The 21,427-nt window shown below is 35.2% G+C and overlaps 1 protein-coding gene across 2 annotated transcripts in view; it reads right to left on the reverse strand.

Moving 5' to 3' along the window:
• Positions 1-21,427, reverse strand: part of CDH8 (cadherin 8) — a 139,841-nt gene that overhangs the window by 83,568 nt on the left and 34,846 nt on the right. For both annotated transcript variants that reach the window (XM_052686293.1, XM_052686294.1), the window contains exon 4: positions 3,535-3,829. In XM_052686293.1, the coding sequence (XP_052542253.1) occupies positions 3,535-3,829 (295 nt within the window). The remainder of the gene's footprint in view (positions 1-3,534; positions 3,830-21,427) is intronic.

A 21,427-nucleotide genomic window follows, 5' to 3' on the forward strand; every position in this document is an offset into this window, starting at 1 on the left:
AAGAATATGTGGATGTAATAAGGGAATATTCAATTTTCTTCTCAAAATGTTTTTTGGAATGTGTTTTGGAATTTCTCTCTAAAGAGAGAAATAAGTTATTTCAAAATAACTCTGAATATACTGATGATACACATCATTCAGAAGGTGTGTGGGTGTATGTTCTGTGAAGACAGCTGAAAAGTGAGCATCATTCCTACTGGAGATAACACAGTGTGATACTAATCGTCTTTGCACAAGTAGTGGGAATAAGACATGCAAATTCATTTCTTTTGTCTTAGAAGAGAAGCAAGATTTTCCAGATATCACTAACAGATACTATAAGAAACAAGGAGGCTGGATCATGGCCAAATCAGTGTGACAACCTTTCATGTAGCAATACAAATACACACATGCTCATCACGTAAGAAGATCTGCATTATATCGTGGTTTTCACATCCCCTCCCTTCAGTATATCATTCATGTACTAGATATCCATGCAAAAATACCACTGACACATTCATCTCTTCTAGCAAGGAACATAAGACCAGCAGCTGCTACACTACAGAGAACATACCTACTAGAAAAAGCATATTTTGCTAGAAGTTCAACAATATACAACAAAATAATGAAATTCTTATTTGTTCATGTGTATTTTATGTATTATTTTTTCCATAGAGATCCAAAAATAAAATATACTGTACTGCATTCTCATTACATAAATACTTTTTATATAGCACATGATTTCCACTTTTACTTCAGATAAGTCATTACTTGTATACCAGTTTGAGGAAAAAAAGGTTTAGCAGAACTTTGTTATACCCTGAATAAGAACAGTGCATAGTAATGACTGTGTTGTATAAATGTCAAGGCTGAAATTGGCAGTGGGTGGAGATCTCTTTAAGGGGAATTAAGTAAGTGGATAATGGAGTGAAATACTCTTATTGTGAAAAAAAAAAAAGAAACAATCCTTGAATTCTGAAAGGAGACAGATTACTCATAAGCAATCCCAAATTAATTTGAAGAGGACTAACAAAATGTAACGAAAGTTGAAATAATTTACAGAGAACCATTTAGTACAGCTTTTAAGACAGATTCTGTCTGTGAGCTGAAGAAGGCTGAAGAGAATTTTAACAGCAAAACTGGTAAAGGTTTAACCTTCTCATGTTCAGCTTTCCAGCCTTGAAATTTGCTTCCATCAGCAAGTACAAGGCAGGCCTGACTGCACAGATTTTACAGTTATTCCTGACTCCAGTAATGTGCACGTTCTCTGAGTTTTGAAGTGATAGTTCAGAATTTGTGTCATTTTTCTATGAATGAGCAAAAATATATAAATATTTTTTGTTCATATTCACTGAGGCAGCTTGAAAACATACATCTCTAGGAATATCATACAAAGACTATAGAAGGATCAAGCATAAGCATACAAAATTAGTGTTGTTTCAGTAATAGAGGAAATCATAAGAGCAGAAGTAAAAGACAAAGATTAAATCTGGGAAAACTTGATAGTAGGAGATTGCAGAGGAAATGACTAATGCTTGGTCCTAACATTTAGCAAAGCTTGTTAGCTTAGGGGATAGTGAATGGGGATGACTTTTGGAGGATTTAAAGACAGGATTTATCTTGACAGTTCTCCTCAACATGGAAGAAAACAGGAAAGATATGGCTCATCACTGAACTACATCTGAAACTCTGTACTTTCATATTTGTGCATATTCCTATGCAGCCTGGAAAACATGGTCCAAAACCTTTTCACATTAACAACACAAACAGAGGCAGAAATTAGTGATAGATGACCTCAGAGGTCTTACTCTTGCCATCTCTTGCATTAATGTTGATTTCTTCTTTTAATTTCTTCCTTTCTTTGCACCGCCTTTTAAAACTTATGTTAACAAATTTATTACATTTTAATTTGTCTGATCTTCTGTTCAGTTTCCTGTCAAGTTTTTTTTCTTACCTTCTTGACAGTGAATATTCCTTGAAGAAGGGTCTTGTTTTTGCTAGCCATTATATGAGAATATAATATAATATAATACATATATTATTATAGCCTTTCTGATCAGAAACCTTCTTTCTGTGTCTGCATTTATTTTGTTTTCTTTTCTTCCTAAAATACCAAAGAAATTATTTCCATAAAGGATTAACAGTCTTTAGCTTGGCAAAAATATCTTCTGAAAGCAGGTCCGCATTCTGTTTGAGTTGCTATATAATTAAAAGTGACTTCAGAAATTAATACTGTGTTTTGGTAAAAGAACTGACATCATACTTGAAAATCCACATATCAGTTTTGCCACAAGTAATTTAATACAACCAGGATATGAAGATTTGGAGGACAAATGTAGATAAAAATATGAAAACTCCACTACTAGTCTAATCAGCACACCATGCTTTCATTTGAAAATGGTCATGTACAACACACTGTACTGTACATGAGAAAGAGGATAATTCTGACTCCTCATATTGCTCCTCTTTTTAAGCATGGTAAAACCGAGAGGTGTTTGCAAAATTTTGGTTGCCATTTTGTTTTCTAAAGAGACTTGGCAGCCCTTCAATTACTGTGCTTTCACAGATGCATTCAAATGGCTGAAAATCATATTATCCTCAACCAAACATCAAAAAATATTAGCAGTTACTTAAACATTCATGGTCAGATTTTGATATCTTTGTCTACAGTGAATTTTTGTATTACCCTGAAATTGACTCTTCTGGTTGATGGATTTACTTCCCTTTTACTTTCGTGATAGCTCAAGATACTGCACTGGATATACATACGTATCAGCAGGGAGTAAAAACCTGAGTAAACAAATATGTGAGAAGGAGTAACTACGCAAAAAAAAAAAAAAGGAACTAACATATTAATCCATCAGGAAATAGATGCACACTAATCCCACAACATAAATAAATACAAGTAAAATGTACTAAGATTATTTCCTACTCCTTTTTCTCTCCTCACAATGTCTGCACAGGCTTAATTTCCCTTTTCATCAACTTTTTACATAGCAGTCTTTATTCTTCCCTTCCATTTTTCCAGCAAATCATATAGATATTTGGTTAAGTCCACCCTAGAGTCTAACCATCAATTCCCAGACATAGCATCTTTCAACTCACTGTTTTTGGATGATTGCAATTGCACTTAGAGGAAAACAAGTAAGTATTTATCAACATACTGCAACTTCTAAATCTGTGTACAAAAATACACAAACAGATAATTAAACATCAACAAAATATCAATAGGATTAAAATGTCAAGTTGGAACAAATCTTGATAAATCATCCTCAATAGCAATACTCTAACCACAACATCATAAGGGGAACATAAATTTAGATCATTAAAGTGCTGTTGAACAAATAAAGACACATTAATATATCCGTTAGGCATTTTTCTTACTACTAAGGGATTCTTCTATTGTGCTACAGATGAAAGCTTTAGCTAAAAAGAGATTTGAAAACATGCAAATTAACGCTATCAACATAATAAATATCCATCAAAAACTCAATGATATACTGGCATATTTTAATTGCAAGGAATCAAAATGGATTGATATTTAGACATACATACCAACAACAGACATCTCTGGAACTGTGGCATGATAAGGACCATCAACAAACTCCGGGGCATTGTCATTGATGTCTTGAACCTTTATAATGAATTCCGAAGGAGGCTCCAGAGGTTTGTTTGTGTCCCTGTCGACTGCTTGAGCTGTTAGAGTGTACTCAGCTTTTTCCTCCCGGTCAAGCCTTTTCATTGCATGAATGTCTCCAGTCTTGTCATTGATCACAAAGATAGTTCCAGCACCATCTCCTGATAGGATATACTTGATTTTGCTGCTGCCAGGATCCAAGTCTGTATGCAACTAAAAGGTAAAATAAGCATTTTAGAGATAGAAATTACATCTGATTTTCTTTTTCTTTTTAGTTGTTTTTTTTTTTTTTTTTTTTTTTTCCCCCCATTGGTTTAGCCATACATTTTCTCAAGCTATTCTTTTGTACTTTAATCTTAGCTCCAGTGATCCATATCTCAGCTTGAATATACAGGGAGAGTAGGGATTTGTATGCATACTAATCAAAAGCGAATGCAATCACAGGCATAATTAGACTTTCTATTTAAAAAGCAGCTGTTATATATATTTTAAATCTCCATTCTAAAATTTAAATGTCTTCAAAACTATTATCAGCTAAAATGAACAAGCACAAAATGTCCTCAACCTCAGATCAACCTTAGATCAAAGGGTGAATGAAGGATTAAAAATAATACGTAGTTTAATCTAGTTGGTTACTCTAAGGTATTGCTTTCATCTTGTTTTCAAGGGACTCAAAATGGCTGAACACTGGCATCTATGCAAATGTTTTGATGGACAGCATTCCAGAATTTTAGAACTGTATCACAGGTCAGATGGTAGCTTAACTTAAAGGGTCCTATTGCTTCATCTGAAATACTTTTAAAGTAGGTTTCCAGAAATATAAAAAGCCCTACATATATGTACCCATTTTCCTCAAATCATTAGAAGAAATAATGCCATTACTGAGCTTTTCAAAAAACAAGGTAGGATTAAAACAACCTAAAACAGCATAAGAAAAGCAGAGATTTTTCTTTGATTTTTGCTGTTGTTGTTAGTTCAAAACCTAAAGTGAGGAACACTAGAGAAAAGACTTCCATTGATTTCCTGTAGCTTCAAAGCCAAGGCCTAAATATCAGATTATCTCCAATAATTTTTAATTTGCAAGGGCAAGTGCACTAAATGGTAGACCAAATGTTTTCATGTAAATACATTTAAAAATATGATAATAATTTAAATACACAATAATAATGTTTAACTGTTTAATATTTACTGTTGAACACACGTAACATGAAAAATAAGAACAAGTGAATAATATAGCATTACATATATACATTGTTTTACCATTACTTCTCTGTACCTCACAAAAAGTATTCTAAAGGAAATACATACCACCTTTTTAGGATGGTTTCAATGTGACTTAGAACTACCACTAGATTTGTTCCTGTTTGCCTATTTTTGTGGAGATAGCTGAGCAGAAATTGTTGCTGGCCGTGTATTTTACTCTTAAATGGAAAACGCTGGTTGCTGTTCCAAGTTGGACCTGGAAGTGTTGTCACTTGCTACACGAACTAGCATGGAGATACTAAAATTGATGTGAAAATAAGACTTGCAGACTTGGCTACAGCCAAGCAACAAGTAGATTCTATGTTATACCACAAGCAGGCTCTGCAGATAGGTGCTCATATAAAATCATACCTGACAATTGATTGTTTAGCACCAAGAGCTAAATTTAACACATTATTACCACATCAGTATTTCAAAAAAGAATTTTTAAGCAGTGAATATGAATGACTCAGTCCAGTTCACTCTTTCTACTCACTCCACATGAATGTACACACGGACGTCACGTGACAGCTGAGTCCTCTGTTGTTTTTTCTTTCCTAATGTAGTTGCAATCAACTTTTACTTGACAACAATCAACAGAATCAAAGTTAACCAAAGTTAACACATGCTCCTGCAGACTGGTACTGCAGTTCTGTCTGCTAAGTGAGATATATTTATTAAAAAAGTCTTGAAGGCTATTGTCCTTATGGGAGGGATAATGCTTGATCTAGGTAACATAAACATTTATTTCCAGGGTTCCAGAACCTGTCAAGAAGCAATCCAGAATCCGTGTTTTAAACAGGTTGTTTATACTTTAAGCATCTATCTGATCCCTGAATAAAATCTATGTTATTAACATTGCATATGAGAGTTTTGGCAGAATATTTTTAGCTGAATTACAGTGATGTCATGTAACAACATTGTCAGGACACACACAGTTCAGCAAAGCAATTGGGAACACCTCCAGTTCACCCAAGTATATAAAGTGTTACAGTGAAAAACTGTATGCCGAATTTCTAAGGCAGCACTGGCTGGATAAAATAGATATTCCACATCAATATTTGAGAATGCACAAAGATCCTGCAATTTACTACCTGCTAGTAACTAGGAGAGGCTGTCAGTATAATCTCCAGTGTAAGTTTTACTCATATTATCCAACAGAAGTTATGGTTCATAAACCAGTTCTGGGATAAATGAATGTAAAGCAATAAGACCTTTGCAGCGATAGCAAGATACTAGTTGTTAAAATGAGAGGAAAAAAAAAAAAAAAAAAGGTATATGATTAGTATTAACTGCTTCTTCTAGTAAGTTAAAGTCCTTTCAATCAAAAGAAAGAAATACATATTGCTTTTTGAAACACTACAAAATTAAGAACTAAACAAAATTAAGAATTAAACAGAAAATGGAAGTGCTAGAAACATTTCATAATGTTAAAGTTGAACCTGAGTCTGATCAGTGAAAATCAGTTTTTTACCCAAAGATTAATAGCAGTTCAACAGTTTCAGTTCTGTAATAAAAAATGAGCCATACACATGGCATTTACTGAAACCACCTGCACTTGTGGTGAGCACCTGGGACGATATATTAAAAGATCTTTTCCAAGTTTTGAAGGTCTTACACCTTACTAATAAAATATTCTAATAAATGACCTCTAGAAAATCCATATTTTCAAAACAATTTCATTATTTAGATTTAAGATTAAAATGTCATCGTCTTTGTCCAAAGTTAGAATTTCACTTCGGTTCTGTGATTTAAGGCAGAAAGCATAATATATTTTAACAAGTAACATTTTCAATCTTCTACCCATTGGGAATGATAATTTACAGGCATTGTCAAGCTTCAGCAAGCTGCGTTCATGCAAAGGTTAAAGATCATTAAACACATAATTATATGAGGTTAAGGTGAATGATACAGAGACATAATGAATATGATAAATGAATATCAGTTTCTGTAGAAAAAGCCTCACAAATGCAGCAAATGTGAAGCTGCTTTTCCACACTCTAGCTTTATTTGTTGCGCCTGTGCTTGAAAGTTGACCTCCTGTTTATCAGAGCAATACTGAGAAATTAACAAGAATTTCTATTTAAAATAAAAAGGGAAATCTACAGCTAATCCCTATGTTTCACTACTCACTAGTATCCCAAAATGAAGAGAAAATTATGTTTACTGAAAAAATTCAGTATGTTCAGAGTGAGTCAAATTCAATTCCTTTATGTGAAATTCAGTTAATTAGACTTCAAAAGCAGCAGTATCTTCTATCTCCATTGCTGCCCTGACTGTGGGACTACAAAAATCAAACATCTTTCCCTTAAAGTAGCAGATGGAACCCCATCACCCAAATTCTGCATTGATTTATGGCAACAAGAGAGGTTTTAGACCTTCTCCTAGTGTTAATAGTTATGCAGATGCACTGTATTAATACCCAACTAATGGCTACCATGTAGCCTCAGCACAGGCTCTCTCCTAAAATATGAAATTCACTCAGAATGAGCCCTACAGACACAATTTCTAATCTCTATTACTTCCTTTGTCATTCTGTGTTATAACACAGATAATGAAGTCAGTATTAATGGCAACAGCACACCAGAATACCCACAAAACTAACATTATTTTCACTAACATTGAATGCATATCTGAAAGTACTGCCAACACGTTATTCAAATATATAATGTCTTTATAGTCTCCCATGCACGTACATTAAAGGCATACATAATCACAATTAATGCAAGAGAACTGCAGAGATGAAACTCACTCGGAGAGTCTTTATAATCGTTAGACTACTCTGCAACAAAACAAAAACACAAAAACACCTTGAGAATATTACTCATATTAAATCCTCTTTTTCTACAGGTAATCATTTTATTTTCAACCACATTTTCTTAAGAAAGATGCTGTTTAAAACCAGGCACACAGCCAAGACCTTAATGCGCAGACCAAAACTACAGAATCTTCAAGCAAGGTTCATGAAGATCTTTCACAGTTCTGGGCACACAGTGAGGTTTGAGTGCCTTCTGCAGATGGAAAATGTCTCACCTGCTCTCCGTCAGCTACCTGGCAAATCAACAGTAGCCAAAACAACAGCTCGCTCAGCACATATTCAAGCCATGTGCTCACCATCAGGAAAGTACACAACACTCTTGGGTCTGATCCATATCCAGAATGAGCAGAACATGGCTGACTGGCCTCTGTGTGGGACTGGGCATTTGGAGAAGTGATGCCCGTGCAGAGATGCACCATCAATGGAGAGACTTGTAACCCCTATTTTCTTATATTAATAGAAAAGTTCAAATACATCAAAAATTCACACAAGTAGGAGAAATCTATATGCTATAAAAATGCACCTGCATGTTTTTAACTAAAAAAAGAAAAGGCAGTACTATGTAGTCAAGTTTTTATTTGAGTTTGTTAGAAAGTAATTAATTTATCCTCATATAATTACAAGGGAATTATCTCTTCCTTGTTCCAAGAGAAAAGGCATAATCTATCTATAGAACTTCATTTTAGAATTTGCATCATTTTTCTTGTTCCTAACTCAGGAGATGTTTTTAAGGGTATAATTAGAGAATCACTGATTTTCACCAGATGTAACACAGATATGCATACAACACACCTACACTATCCTAATGTTATTCCTCTGTTCCTTGCAATAAAATTCCTCATTTCTGAAGTAGGACCCATTTAGGAAACATACTTTTTGGTTTTTATCACTCTTATCCAAAACCACTGAATTATGAGCAACTCCACCTCATTCCATAAGAGCACAGAACTATTTCAGTGGATTTTACAATCATTTATAAATATTAAAGCTTTCAACAACTGTAATGCACTTTACAAATTATGTACTTCTTTCTGCATCTGACTGTTCAGTCATTTTTCTAAAAATGTGAACAGCATCAGGTGTTCCAGAAGGTTTTTGTGTGTTGACAAGTTCTGACTCATAACAGACAATCAGCACATTCACTGATGACTCTGATTTAAAAATAAATAAATAAATATATAATCATTGTAATTAAACTATTATAGATACCATCAATTCATTTTCATAAAATGCAGAATTAATAAATTGGACATGATGTAAACTTAGCAGAATGTTCCATTCTCTCCAAGGATGGGCTGGTCCCATATTTAGTAATGGGAATTATAGCTGCACAATGGGGAAGAGGAAAACCAAAATATTCTGCATTATTATTCAGGGTAATGACAAATTGGAGCACAGGCTTGATGTACCTGACATAATGTCAGTACTTGGAACAGTTTCAGAAAGGAGACAGACATGTCCATGGATGATGAAGGTTTCATTTAAGATATGAGAATCATGTAACTTGAAGCCTCTAGAGTAACTGTCAAAATACATTGCTGCTCACACATCTCAGCTGCAGTTTCATAACCAAATTCAAAGAGAATTAAAGCAATAATATCTCTAACACTTTCATTTAAGAGTGAAATAACTGCTTTTGTCTGCCTCAGTTTCCTACTGTGTCATCTGAGAATCTTTGACTCCATATGGCTTCATTTACATTTTGGTTTATTCTTTGTTACTGTTGTGGTTTTTTTTTATTCTACTGATTTGTTAATTTTGTCTGTTTACATTCACACTGCAACTGTGCACAAACTGCTTTTTACTGCTTATCTTTCATTATTATCTTAAAATACACTAGAGTGAACTACTCTTTATAATCTGGAGACAAAACTGAGATCTAAGAAACTGTTTGCTCTAGTTCAGTGACTGTGACCAACTGATTCCAGAAAAGAGTTGAGGAATCTGATCCTAGTCTTTCCTCGTTAGAGCACCACTAATCCTTTCCATACATCTGTCATGTATTATCTTCTTCATCAGGCTGAATTCATGATCTTTAATAAATATTTTCACTCAACATTTTGGTAGAAAAATGACAGTTCCCCTTACTTTTACAAAAGATAAAAACAGAAGAAACATACCCACCTTCAGTCTCACAAAAAGTCATATCAGGAAAAAAAACACCAAGACCATAGAACTGCCCAAGCCATTCCTAAAGAGCTCTACATATTTATCTCCACTTCACCAAAGTACTAATTTTTAATTAAAACAGTTATGTAGTACTGATGCTGTTTAGCAGAAGAACCCTGACAGGGAAACTCCCTAAGAGGGAGGAAACTGTGCCCTCAGACACACAGTCTTCCCCAATCAAATATTTTTCTTCAGTGGTTGTGATGGCAACAAAGACAAGATAATCTGTTTCTTCTCTTTGCTATCTTCATTCCAGTGCATGGTCTTAGATTGATTTTTCTGTATTTATTACATACCTTGTTTCTTCTGAATCCTTATGTTAAGCCAGATGATAACGAAGGCCTTCTGTTTCCTTAGCTCTGGCCTTGGTCCTTTCCATTTGGGGATACCATCTGCCTCCCCTTCTGTCCTGAGAACACAGGCACCACATATGACCTGTGTCCCACTACAGCTTGGACTGTTGCCTTTCCTTGATGCTTTCTGCTGCAATTTAATGCCCAAGTGTTCCATGTCAAGTGGCCTTAGATGCTTGGCACCTTTTTGTAGTTGGCTTTCTGCCTAGAGTTCGTGTAATTATTTCTGAACCCAGGCTGCTGTTCCTTTCTTGAGTTCTCCAGAAGACATGCCTCCAATAAACAGGCCTTGACTTTTTAGCCCAAGTGTTTCTGATAGATGGAATCATACAATGATATTATATCACACTGCCAAATACAAATATTGCATGCAGTTTTGGTCATGTAAAACAGTTTCTCTTCTGCATCTTTACAAGGAAAAATATTACCTCTCTGTCATTTCCTACTCTTGAGGGTCAAGCACACTTATTAACAATTCCAATATTTCAGGCATTATAATTAATAGTGCTACCTATGCTTGACACTCTTTCCTCACCTCAGTGACATGGCAGTAAAACCTTTTATTCCCTTCTCCAGCTTGCCAGTCCCAGACTGAAGTTCTTACAAGTCCTGCTGCAATTTCTGCTTCCTCTAAGATGGTGTGAGGTCTCCAAACAAGACTTCAGAAAGCTGTTCCATTTCGGTTGCTAACTCCTATTGCCAGTATATCCTGTCTTGGTTCCCTTTTCTCCATACAGACAAAAGATGAGGAAAGCTATAAAAATAACGATCTGTGGGAATTTCCCATTCAAAGTGATAGCCAGAGGTTGGGCAGTTCCTATATACCAAATCCTTCTCTTTCATTCCTGCAATCATCATCCTCTTATTCACACTGTTCTAAGCTTTTCTTCCGTGTTGTTTGAGCTGTATTTTTCCTTTCCTCTTTAAAAGCTTATTATACCTTGCTAGGCTTCATTCTCAGGCAGAGTACGTTGCACTTGAGCACTAAGACCTCTTTGTATTTTTCAAATGATTTTCTCAAGTGACTGGTAGAACGATATCTTATAATACGTACTTACTCTTAGGATTGCAAAAGACGAATAAAAAAGTTAATTACTACATACCCACAGCAGTAATTTGAAGCCTGCTTACAAAATACATCACATTAGACAAGCTATATCCTAGATCAGTGAAAGAAGAACAAACTACAGTAGGAAAGTTTGGTCAAAGGTGAATGAATATTTCTATTTATTTGTGCATATTTAAGTTGTCACGATTTTATAATCTTTCAAGACTTTGCTGTCAGCTGCTTTGACTGCACTGCCGTTTGAACATGCTCAGCACACAATGATTAGCAGGATCCCAGAGATAATACGTTTAACCTGTCTTCCTTTTTAATGCAAAATTTCAAATTCATGCAGAATACATTATCTTATTTAATAACGTTATAAAAAACTGGAAAGCATTAAAATATCATTTTGAAGGTTATTTTTCAAACTTAAGACTGCTTAGAATACTTCAGCATCTGAACATAAGGAAGTAAGTACTCTGTCTAAAACCACATGATGTGTAAAGCTGGCAGTGCAAATAGAAAGCTCTTTTCTAGCAATTGGCTGTCAAACATCCACAGAGCAGAAATACAAACATAGCTATGCAGCCAGCTTTGAGCTAAAATTGAAAACTGTTGAGAAGGTAACAGAGTGAAATGATGAGAACTGAAAAATTAAATTGTGAGTACCTACATATTGATTCTTACAAACTATCTGCTTCCATGTGATAATGTACTTATCTTTTCAGTGCACTTACAATAACCTGTGACCTGTGCACCCGGGTAAAGTATGAGCTTTTTCTCAACAAACAAACACACAAACAAAGAAATTAGGTTATTTGGAGTGTGAAAAGAAACATTGCTAGGAAATGCTACAAAGCAAGTTTCTTAAAAGATGCCAAACCAAATGATAGTTCTTCAGAGATGCTATGTTTCTAGTTACTTACTATCATCAGAGCATTGTTTACAAGAATTAACAGATATAAGATGTGGATAATTGGATTATTTCTCCACATTCTCTCACAGCTAGATGTTCATTAGAGATAACTCATGCAGAATTACATGTTATTCAGAAGAATTTGTTTGAAAGCAGTTACTATGATTTCATGCATTTTCACAAAAAATTGTCACATCACTTGTGTTGCCTCCGAAGTTTCCTAATGTAATTTCTCCTATGTTTCCACCAAGTCATGCATTCGTGTGATTGTCTTACAAACTGACTTATTAACGTTATCTGTCTGATGCAAACAATTTGTAACACCATTAAATTAGAAATATTCTGTAAACCAATAGAGATAGATCACAGCTTATGCCTACGTTAATGTTTTTTTTCTGGAAGAACTGACAGAAGAGTGGAGAATAGAAACATTCCTCTTGATATGCAGAAATCATCAACTGCAGTCACTGCAGTAGGGTTTTTTATGGTGATGTATCTGATTCTCTAGCAACTTTTAATGAGCCCTGCAGTTCCTTTTCTCAGTACATGTGGAGACTAAAGTATCAGTAACATTTATCACTTTTTTTTTTTTTTGGCACATCAGATAACCTGAACTGTTTACAACAAGTGAAATAATAGCAGTGCTAGGATTGTAAGTGTGGGCAGGTTTTGGAGTATTCATATCATTTGCTGTAAACGTCTAACCTGCCTGTAATTCACTGGGGTCCTGTGAATTATTAAAAAAGAAATGCTGGCTCATGATGAATACAGATAAATTGTATACAAACCAGTATCACAAAATCTGTACACATGTAACATATGTCATTCTCAAAACATCCCAAATCCATACAGGCTTAGCAGTGATTTAGGCTAGACCTTCATCCAAATTGTCCATGCTCACAGTGAAGATTACAGTTGGAGGCTGCAGAAGTCATCTGTACTAATTTAATGACAGTTGAATCACTGTTGGATTTCTCTACCCACACAAGCTTATAGTGCTCATATCACTCTGTGGGCACAGAACAGCCAAAAAATATATGTAGCTGTCTCCCCACACAGCATTTCTCCAATGGGGCTTTCTATCAAAAGATAGTTGACCAGCTATCCTGTGTTAATACCTTTAGGGGTCAATGGTGGAGAAGATGCACAATGCTCAGTTAATTGAAGTTAACAGGTAGAAGAACATATTATGATTTCTCAGGATCTCTTTTCAGCTGATGAATGGATTCCCCCACACTCAAAGAGCTGCTTATAGACATCCACCTAGAGAACACAATGCCTGGAAAAGGAATATCAAAAAAGAGAAACAGTTGCATAAGGCAGATCCTTGAAGAACTCCAAGGACTCTGCAGAGGTACTTATTGTAATGAAGAATACACACAAAAATCCTTCAAAGACCTGAGAAAGAGTTATAATATTGAGAACTGAGGTTTATAAATGATCCACATGATAACATAGATACAAAAAATGACACAGAATCCTGCTATCTTACATACACTCCTTGCTATTTATCTTAAAGAACTTTACTAAACTGAGAGAAAAACCAAATGACATCTAGTTAACTGCACAGCTGACTGCTTGAGGAGTCGGTAGTCATTTACAAATAATGCTTATTAATTGCTTGTATTACAATAGCACACAGAGATTCTCGTTGGCAGTACCAGTCTGTTCTAGAGCTTGCTACAGCATACATTGGAGAAAGATCAATAGCTTTTGTTCCTCTCCCCATTTTTTCTGTAAAAGCAGTGAGGAAGAATGGACCCAGAACCCATCATTTCAGAAATGAGTTTCTGAGACACTGTCTAGTTTCTGCAATTACTACCTACAGATTCAGTATGGCTCAAAGTATATGGAAAAATAAGAGTGAATTCTGAATACTAAAATATCTAAATAGTGCTGCTTTTTTTTTTTTTTTTTTTTAAATTTGAATGGTTTTAGAAGCTGTTCTAAGGAATAGCAACTCAGTAGGAGTCCTCTGTCTGAAATTTCCACGTGTACTGGACAAAACTCTGTATTTGAAACATATATGGAGCTGCAGAGAAAGACAACACCAAAGAGTTCCACTTAAAAAAAAAAAAATGCAGCACAGGTTCTGAAATGAGAAAATTAAGGCTGCTGAGTTCAACCTTGCCTTCATCCAGCTTCCAGTAACCTCCACACTTATCTTCAGGTATTTGATTAGCTTCCCAAGATCTTAACCAGATCCACTCTACATGGCTTCCCCATGCTTCTTCTCCATTATCTAAACATTTGTATGGCCTGTCCCAAAAATAACAGTGAAAAGTAAAAATTTTGAAGCTTTCTAGGGAAGGGAGCAGAGACTGGTTAGGGGTTGGCCTTCCTGATGACTGGGACAGAAATTATACACCTGAGATGCTCTGCCTGACTAATGCTTGGAAACATTTTTCCACTTGATAGCCTAGAAGCACAGAAACAGAAAGCCTTATCTCCTGTATGTTGTCCTAAGTGAGAACCTAAATCAATCACTTCTCAGCATTCTGATTTTCCAAGTTAACAAATTCCACTTAAAAATTTATCTAAACTTTGCCTGACCAGCTTTAAATAACATCTGCTGAATTTTCAGCTGGTGAGATTCTTATGGCGTGCTGTTTATGATATGTGGTTTTTCATTCGTATTATAACTCCATAATCCATAGTTAATTACAATCAGAGCTTACCACTAGCATACTTTTAAATACTTTTCTGATAACTAATACATCAGGTGTAACTGACTTTAATATAAACTAGATAAATAATAAGATTAACAATTATCTGACTGTGAGATAATAAAGCACTGAAAATAGCAAGACCTTGAAGTAAAGTAAAATATTTGAAATTATTTATCAAGCCAGTAAAGCTGCCTTTTCGCATTTACCCAAGATATAGGAAATAGAATATTTTGTTTGCCTTTGGAGATGAGATCACTGGGCATGTAAATGAACACTGATGACAAAGTTAACTGGAAAGATAAGCTTCTGTACTACATTCTTCAGCAAAATATTAGAAGTATAAATGTACTATTGCTCAGTTCCTTTACAGATATTTTGACACTAAAACTGATACAGGTAACCAGCATGTCTTGCCTCAGAAAATGTTTCTATTTTTTTCTGAAACTAGCTGAGATTATGGGCAATCAAATAGCAACCACAACATGATTAAACCAAACCTTTTCCTCCTCCCCATACTGAAACTTTGAAACCACATTAAATATCTCATTACAGACCACAATTGGTTTCTTAGTTTGTATACTCATATCAGGTATGCTATAGTCCCCTGTCTCAGCTGTGCCAGTTTCACTAATAGGTAACTTTTCTCAAAAAGAGACAGAAGCTCACAGGAAGGGAATGCTGGAAGCCATAATCTTCTCTAATGTGGTGCCTATCTGCTTTTGATTGTACAGCATCATGTCAGCAATGAGGAAAAACAGGAAAACCTCAAAGGCTCTGCACTTTCCTTTTTCATTAAGTGCTCTGAGAAAGTATGACGTTGTGGTAGAATAGGCCAAACACTGTTTTCAAGAAAAAAAAAAATTAATCTGGATATAACCCCATTCTTTTAACCAGCACAAAAATCAAGGAATATCAACCTGACAGAGAGAACAGAAATAAAGAGAACAGCACTTCCAGGGGGATGCAATTCTTACATTTCCTATAATAGAACAGGAACTCACAGGAAAAGCAGAGTCCCTGAGAGAGCTATAAGCTCTGCTTTTGGTTCATATATTATTGATGTGCAGGTTTAAGAATCAGTTTCAAAAGTTGGAAGAAATCCAGAATGATGAAAAATTCTTATGTTTGTCAATTGTTGTGAATACACAGATCCTGAGCAGTCCCTTACAGACGAGCTGCATTTGCAGAGATTCAGTATGCATAAGTATTGCTAGAAATCAGCATTTAAATATTAGTTCCACTTCTTTACTTGTGAACACCATGAATTTCATAAAACTAACCTGTTATTTCAAGTCTTTGTGCTTCTTAAAATTAACCTGTTACTTTCAGTCTTTGTACTCTTTTTGCTAGTATGGTCAGCCCCTACTAAATCCAATGCTAACAGTTTAGGTGATTACTGTGTTAATTTTAACCATCTCTACACCTGAACAGAATATGCAAAGCAATGAAAGATAGTGGAGAAGTTGTATATATATGGAAGAACTTCAATATAAGAGTTAAATAATTAAAAATCTGACCAATGAAGTTATGCAGATTAGGTGGTCGATGATAAAAAAGAAAATGTGAAAAATTTGCAAGAACTGTCATCTAAAGCATGCTATGCTGTTACAAGAAAAAAAACCTCATATTTCAACTTTCTTCTATCTGTTGGATACAGTCCCAGAAGGACATAGGTAGAGAAAGATAATAACCAAACCAGTTTGGAGGGCAGAAAATGAAACAAAACATGACATAGAAATTAATCTACAATAGATGTAAATGTGCAAGCAGAGAGGAAACAGAAGTATGCAAATGCCCAGTGTAAGGTTCATACAAACCACACACCAGAAAGTTATATGACAGTTAGCAATTTGAATTTTACCATAGAGAATGAAACTGAACTTCCAGATGTCGTTTTACTGATTACAAGAAGGATGGTTTTTTTTCATTCAGAAGCCAGGAAAAAACCTACAACGTTGAGGAACAACTCTATTGCTTGTGATAATATTAACTTTATTCATTCTTCATTCACTTGCTAAATATTTTTCCTTTCTTTTTCCTGTTCTTACCTACATATAAAGGAGGGACTGGGTGAAAAGGCAGAATAAATGAGATTTGACAGTAACTGAATTTTTAAGCCTGTGTGGAGAAACACTAGAGAATCAATCCCTCACCACCAAAAGGGTAGGAGATTGCTTGATGCAAAGAAGCTCATGAAAGAAATCTGAATGAGGACATTAGCATACACTCCTAAAAGGTGGGCTACAAGATGTTTGCAAAGATAACACAGATTTCAACATTTTCAGTGGTTGAAGATGAGAGCTAATGAATGGATACAGAATATGAGATCAACAGAAAGCCTAAAAGAGTGTATTTTTTGCTGCTGTTGTTTCTTGGTTTTGTTTTGTTTCCGTAAGTGCTGTCTGATTTGGATCTCACAGCACCCAATAGCAAGTGTGCCTTTTGATAAGAATACTTCCAAACCTCATTTATTCTGCCTGGAATTCATTTCTTCTCACTGAAATGCTGAGTTCCTTTCTCCTCACTTCTCATCGCTAATGCTCTCTTCTGGCCTGATTCTCTTCTAGAGAATGTTAGACCAAGCGAAGAATCATCATAAAACTGGCCATGTCTTTCAGCCCAGGAGGCAATGCTGGAAACGGTCATGCATCCAGCAATTCACTTGGAGCTTTTGCACATAACAATGATGGCCTTTCTTTTGTCTTCCTCAGTCAACGTAATGCTATTGGCATCTTAGTATTGATGCATGGAGATACGTAAGTTACTTCACCACCTCAGGATATTACCGTATTAATTAAATTGGCATTGCCACACCCTTGTTAAGCAGAACTTAGTTTTAATTCTCTGCCTGTGGTGGAACACAGTCAGAGAAATGAAGGGTTCCAATATACAAAGCAAACCAAATATTTGAAAGTCCTCAGGACAAGTGCTCAAGATCACTGAGGCCTGGCCAAAATTCTGCCTGTATTTTTTGGATAGGAGTTAAGATTCAGTGAAACTCAGCCACTGCACCTGCAGATTACTGCAAAGTTCATTTAGGAAACAAATACAGGATGAGGAAAAGAATAGTGATGCATTTTTTCCTGAATCTTTCCTGACCCAAATGCCTCTTAAGTTATTCTACATTCAACATTTATACCTGCACAGGCATTGATTTCATTTTTAAAAACAATTTACATTTTAATATGCTAAAATTATGTGAAGCAAATGTTGCCTTTTGAATTCATTCTACTCTGTACTATATTTAGAATTTTGTTTGGATATAACAAATATGTTATACCGATCCCAAAACATTTTTTGATATTCTAAAAGTTCATATTGACACAGAACTAACTTTTCTCCCCAGCACGAAATGTTACTTACCTTAGAAGAAATAGTCACGTTCTAGGAGAATTTCTTATTCACTTTAAAAGCAAAATCAGCAAAATCATTCCTGCTGCCTACACAAACTCTACAGTTTAATCATTTCTTCCAACAGATATAAAGCAATTTAATTCATTTTGTTTAGCATAATTGAATTATTTTTCTTATTACTATCAGCTTTATTTGGCTTTTTCAGTGTTCAGTGCTATGACTCATTCTGTAGATACCAGGAGAACTTTATGTCATGCCTTTACTTAAAAAGCAACACAAATACAATTAAAGCATATTTACAGTGATTATATTTCAGCATACAGATCACCATATATTTTGCTCTTAGGTATACATACCTTATTGTTCACATAATTACTATGAAGAAATAATGCAAATGAGCCTGCTGGAGACAATTATTGGACTTTCTTTTTAACTTTATATCGTTATGAACAAGAATTGACATTCCACTCAGGGGTGGACAGCAAGCAACTATTTTATCGAATGCTTGAAACACCTCAAATTAACAAAATCTAAGCAACTGTTGTAATCGTTCATCTAGTACACACTGATATCTCTAAAATCAGAACTTAGATTGTGCTTTAGAATTTTACACAGATCAAGATAACTCTGATTAGTATATCTTAACCAACTGAATTAAGTATCTTGCTTCTGTGATAAAGGACATCACATCTATAACTTGACAGCTGTCCGTACAATTTGAGTAAGTAATCAGAGCAGGATGAATTAAGGCTGGAGTAAAATCCACATTTATAATACCTGCGGAGAGTACTCATTGACTTGTGTAGGTTTTAGAAAGACCTCTAATTTAAGTATCCTTTTGTAGTATACAAGGAAAGTCACTGAACTTTATCAGCGGTTGATAAACATCCCTATACTACATTCTTCTGCATTAGTTGCCTCTCATTCCCAAGGTCAGATTTCCCCTCTGTATCAATATCAGAGGCCATCCTAGACCAATGATCTCTTGGATACGAGCACCACTGGCTCCATCAGAGTGATCTGTGAGGCAGTATAGGCACTTCCTTCAGATGGATCTTTTTCTTCCACTCTAATTCAGTGAAGGCTGAGAAACCATTTGCAATTTTCTTCAGGAATGGAGAAATATTATTTTCAAAACACACTCTCGTCTTACATGGCACACTGTTATAAGGAAAGCCAAATTTTGGTAAATATCAAGTACTATAAGAGAGCACAGAAAAGCTAACCTGAGCCAAATGGTGCTTGCCTAAAAGCTGATGGACTGAGTTTTGGAAAGCAAAAATACAGGCTCAGACATGATATCTTCTTAGTTCTTCAAAGGTACCTTCCTAAACTTTTTTTCCAGCTTACCTCGCACAGATTCTAGCTTGGCCCAAGTATTTTGGAATACACAATCGTGTGCACAGCACATCTTGTCAGTAGTTTGGAAACATTTTGCAAGCAAATGTATTGAGCTGAGTTTGCTCTTGCTATTGGAAGTCTCCAGTTCTAATTTTTGAGGCTGTTTTGAAATGACACGTTTGTGAAGCAGACTATATTTTTGCCCTTTCAATAGTGCAATCAAAAAAAGGGTATCAGCTCAACTCTGAATATGAAATAACTTCTAGCTGACTTGCAAACTATCAAAAATGGAGATAAAACAACAACAACAAAAGATTAAAAGTTCAAAAAAAATAAAATAAAAAAAAAAGGCTCATCATTTCAAATATAGAAAACACAGAATATCTCATTTATGGTATGTGTGGTAAATTTTTGTCCATGCCTATGCTGAACAGAAATCCAATTTTATAATTATTCCAACATTCTAAGAATCTTTACAAATGTCTGTGCTGACAGAATTTCTCTCTGATGCTAAGTTTTGATTTTTATTTTGGTAGTTTCTTTATTTTCAGCAGAGGATTAGGGAGGAACATAAAGTATATTTATATCCATGGAATAAAAAAGCATTTTTTTGCAAAACTAAAATTAAACTTGAAGGACTTTGATATGGCAGTTATTTTTGATGCTTCATTGCATTGTAAAAGTGGAAAGGAATTTTTACTTGATTCAAATATAGATTCCTTCAAGTTCTGTAGTATTTGAGTTTGAAATAAGTTAGCATTATCTTTGAAATGCCAAGAAGTGCAACCACAATTTAACTGTTCAGCCAAGCAGTGTCTGTGCTTGGTTGAAGCCTTTAAGATCAAAAGCTGAGACTGATAAGATGAAACCAGCCACAGCTCCAGTTCCTTAGGTTCCATTCAGTCCAATCACACAACATATTTCAGATGTTCTTTTAAAACAGTATTACTGTGGGGTAGTAAATAGTAAGATTGCAGGAATAATGAGATCTCAGAGCAAAAAACCAAAAAGAAACACCCAGAACAGTGTTTCCCAGTCTCTTGTCCCCTAGAATTGTTGCTACCACAATAAATTCATCATTGTGAAATAAAAATCCCAATTTTGCTGTGTAGAATTTTCCAATAGAACAGGGGAAGTTCTTCCCAATTATCAACACAAAAGTAAGGTGAAGAGAGGAACAACGTCTTTCATACATTACACCACCATTACATTCACAAGGGCTGCTCTGAAAATAATGCCTCCTGTTTTACTGTTGGCCCACATCATCAGAGGTACATGCTGGTGGTTTGACAGTAGAGGCTGAACCTTAAGTTAAGTGTTGCTGTCATGAAAAAGGCGGCAGCAGTCTGACAAAATGATGTCTAACAAGGAAGTGGTGGTGAAGCAAAGGTGTCTCACTGAATTTCTCCATGTGGAAAAAATGGCACTCATTGACATTCATCAACACTTGCTGAATTTTTATGGAGACCAAACAGTGGATGTTAGTATGGAATGCAGGCTCTTGTTCATCACTAGTGAAAACGGACAGCTAATGATGATGGCTTTATTGAAATACACTGTTTTCTAGCTGAGAATATGCTCTATTAAATAAAGTTATTGTGTTCTTTATATCTGTTGTGGTTTCCATGGAAGCAAATACAAGGCATTATTTTTGGATCAACCTATGCACATTTGGCTAAGATCAAGAAATGTGGCTGGCTTACACTGCGCATAAGGGAAAAGATAAGCAGTGGCACTACCCTGCATTAAGTTCTCTCTAAGCTAGGAATTGAGATGAAATACAGGATGTGAGCTACTTTAAGTTACAGCATAGTTTGGTATACTTTCCTGGAAAAAAAATAGATTGCTGGTCCCCCTGCTCTGAATTTGAAGATGATTGGAATGAAAGACACTGGTCAAAC

The sequence above is a fragment of the Tympanuchus pallidicinctus genome, unplaced genomic scaffold (assembly GCF_026119805.1).
Source record: "Tympanuchus pallidicinctus isolate F22 unplaced genomic scaffold, pur_lepc_1.0 scaffold22, whole genome shotgun sequence".
Lineage (NCBI taxonomy): Eukaryota > Metazoa > Chordata > Aves > Galliformes > Phasianidae > Tympanuchus > Tympanuchus pallidicinctus.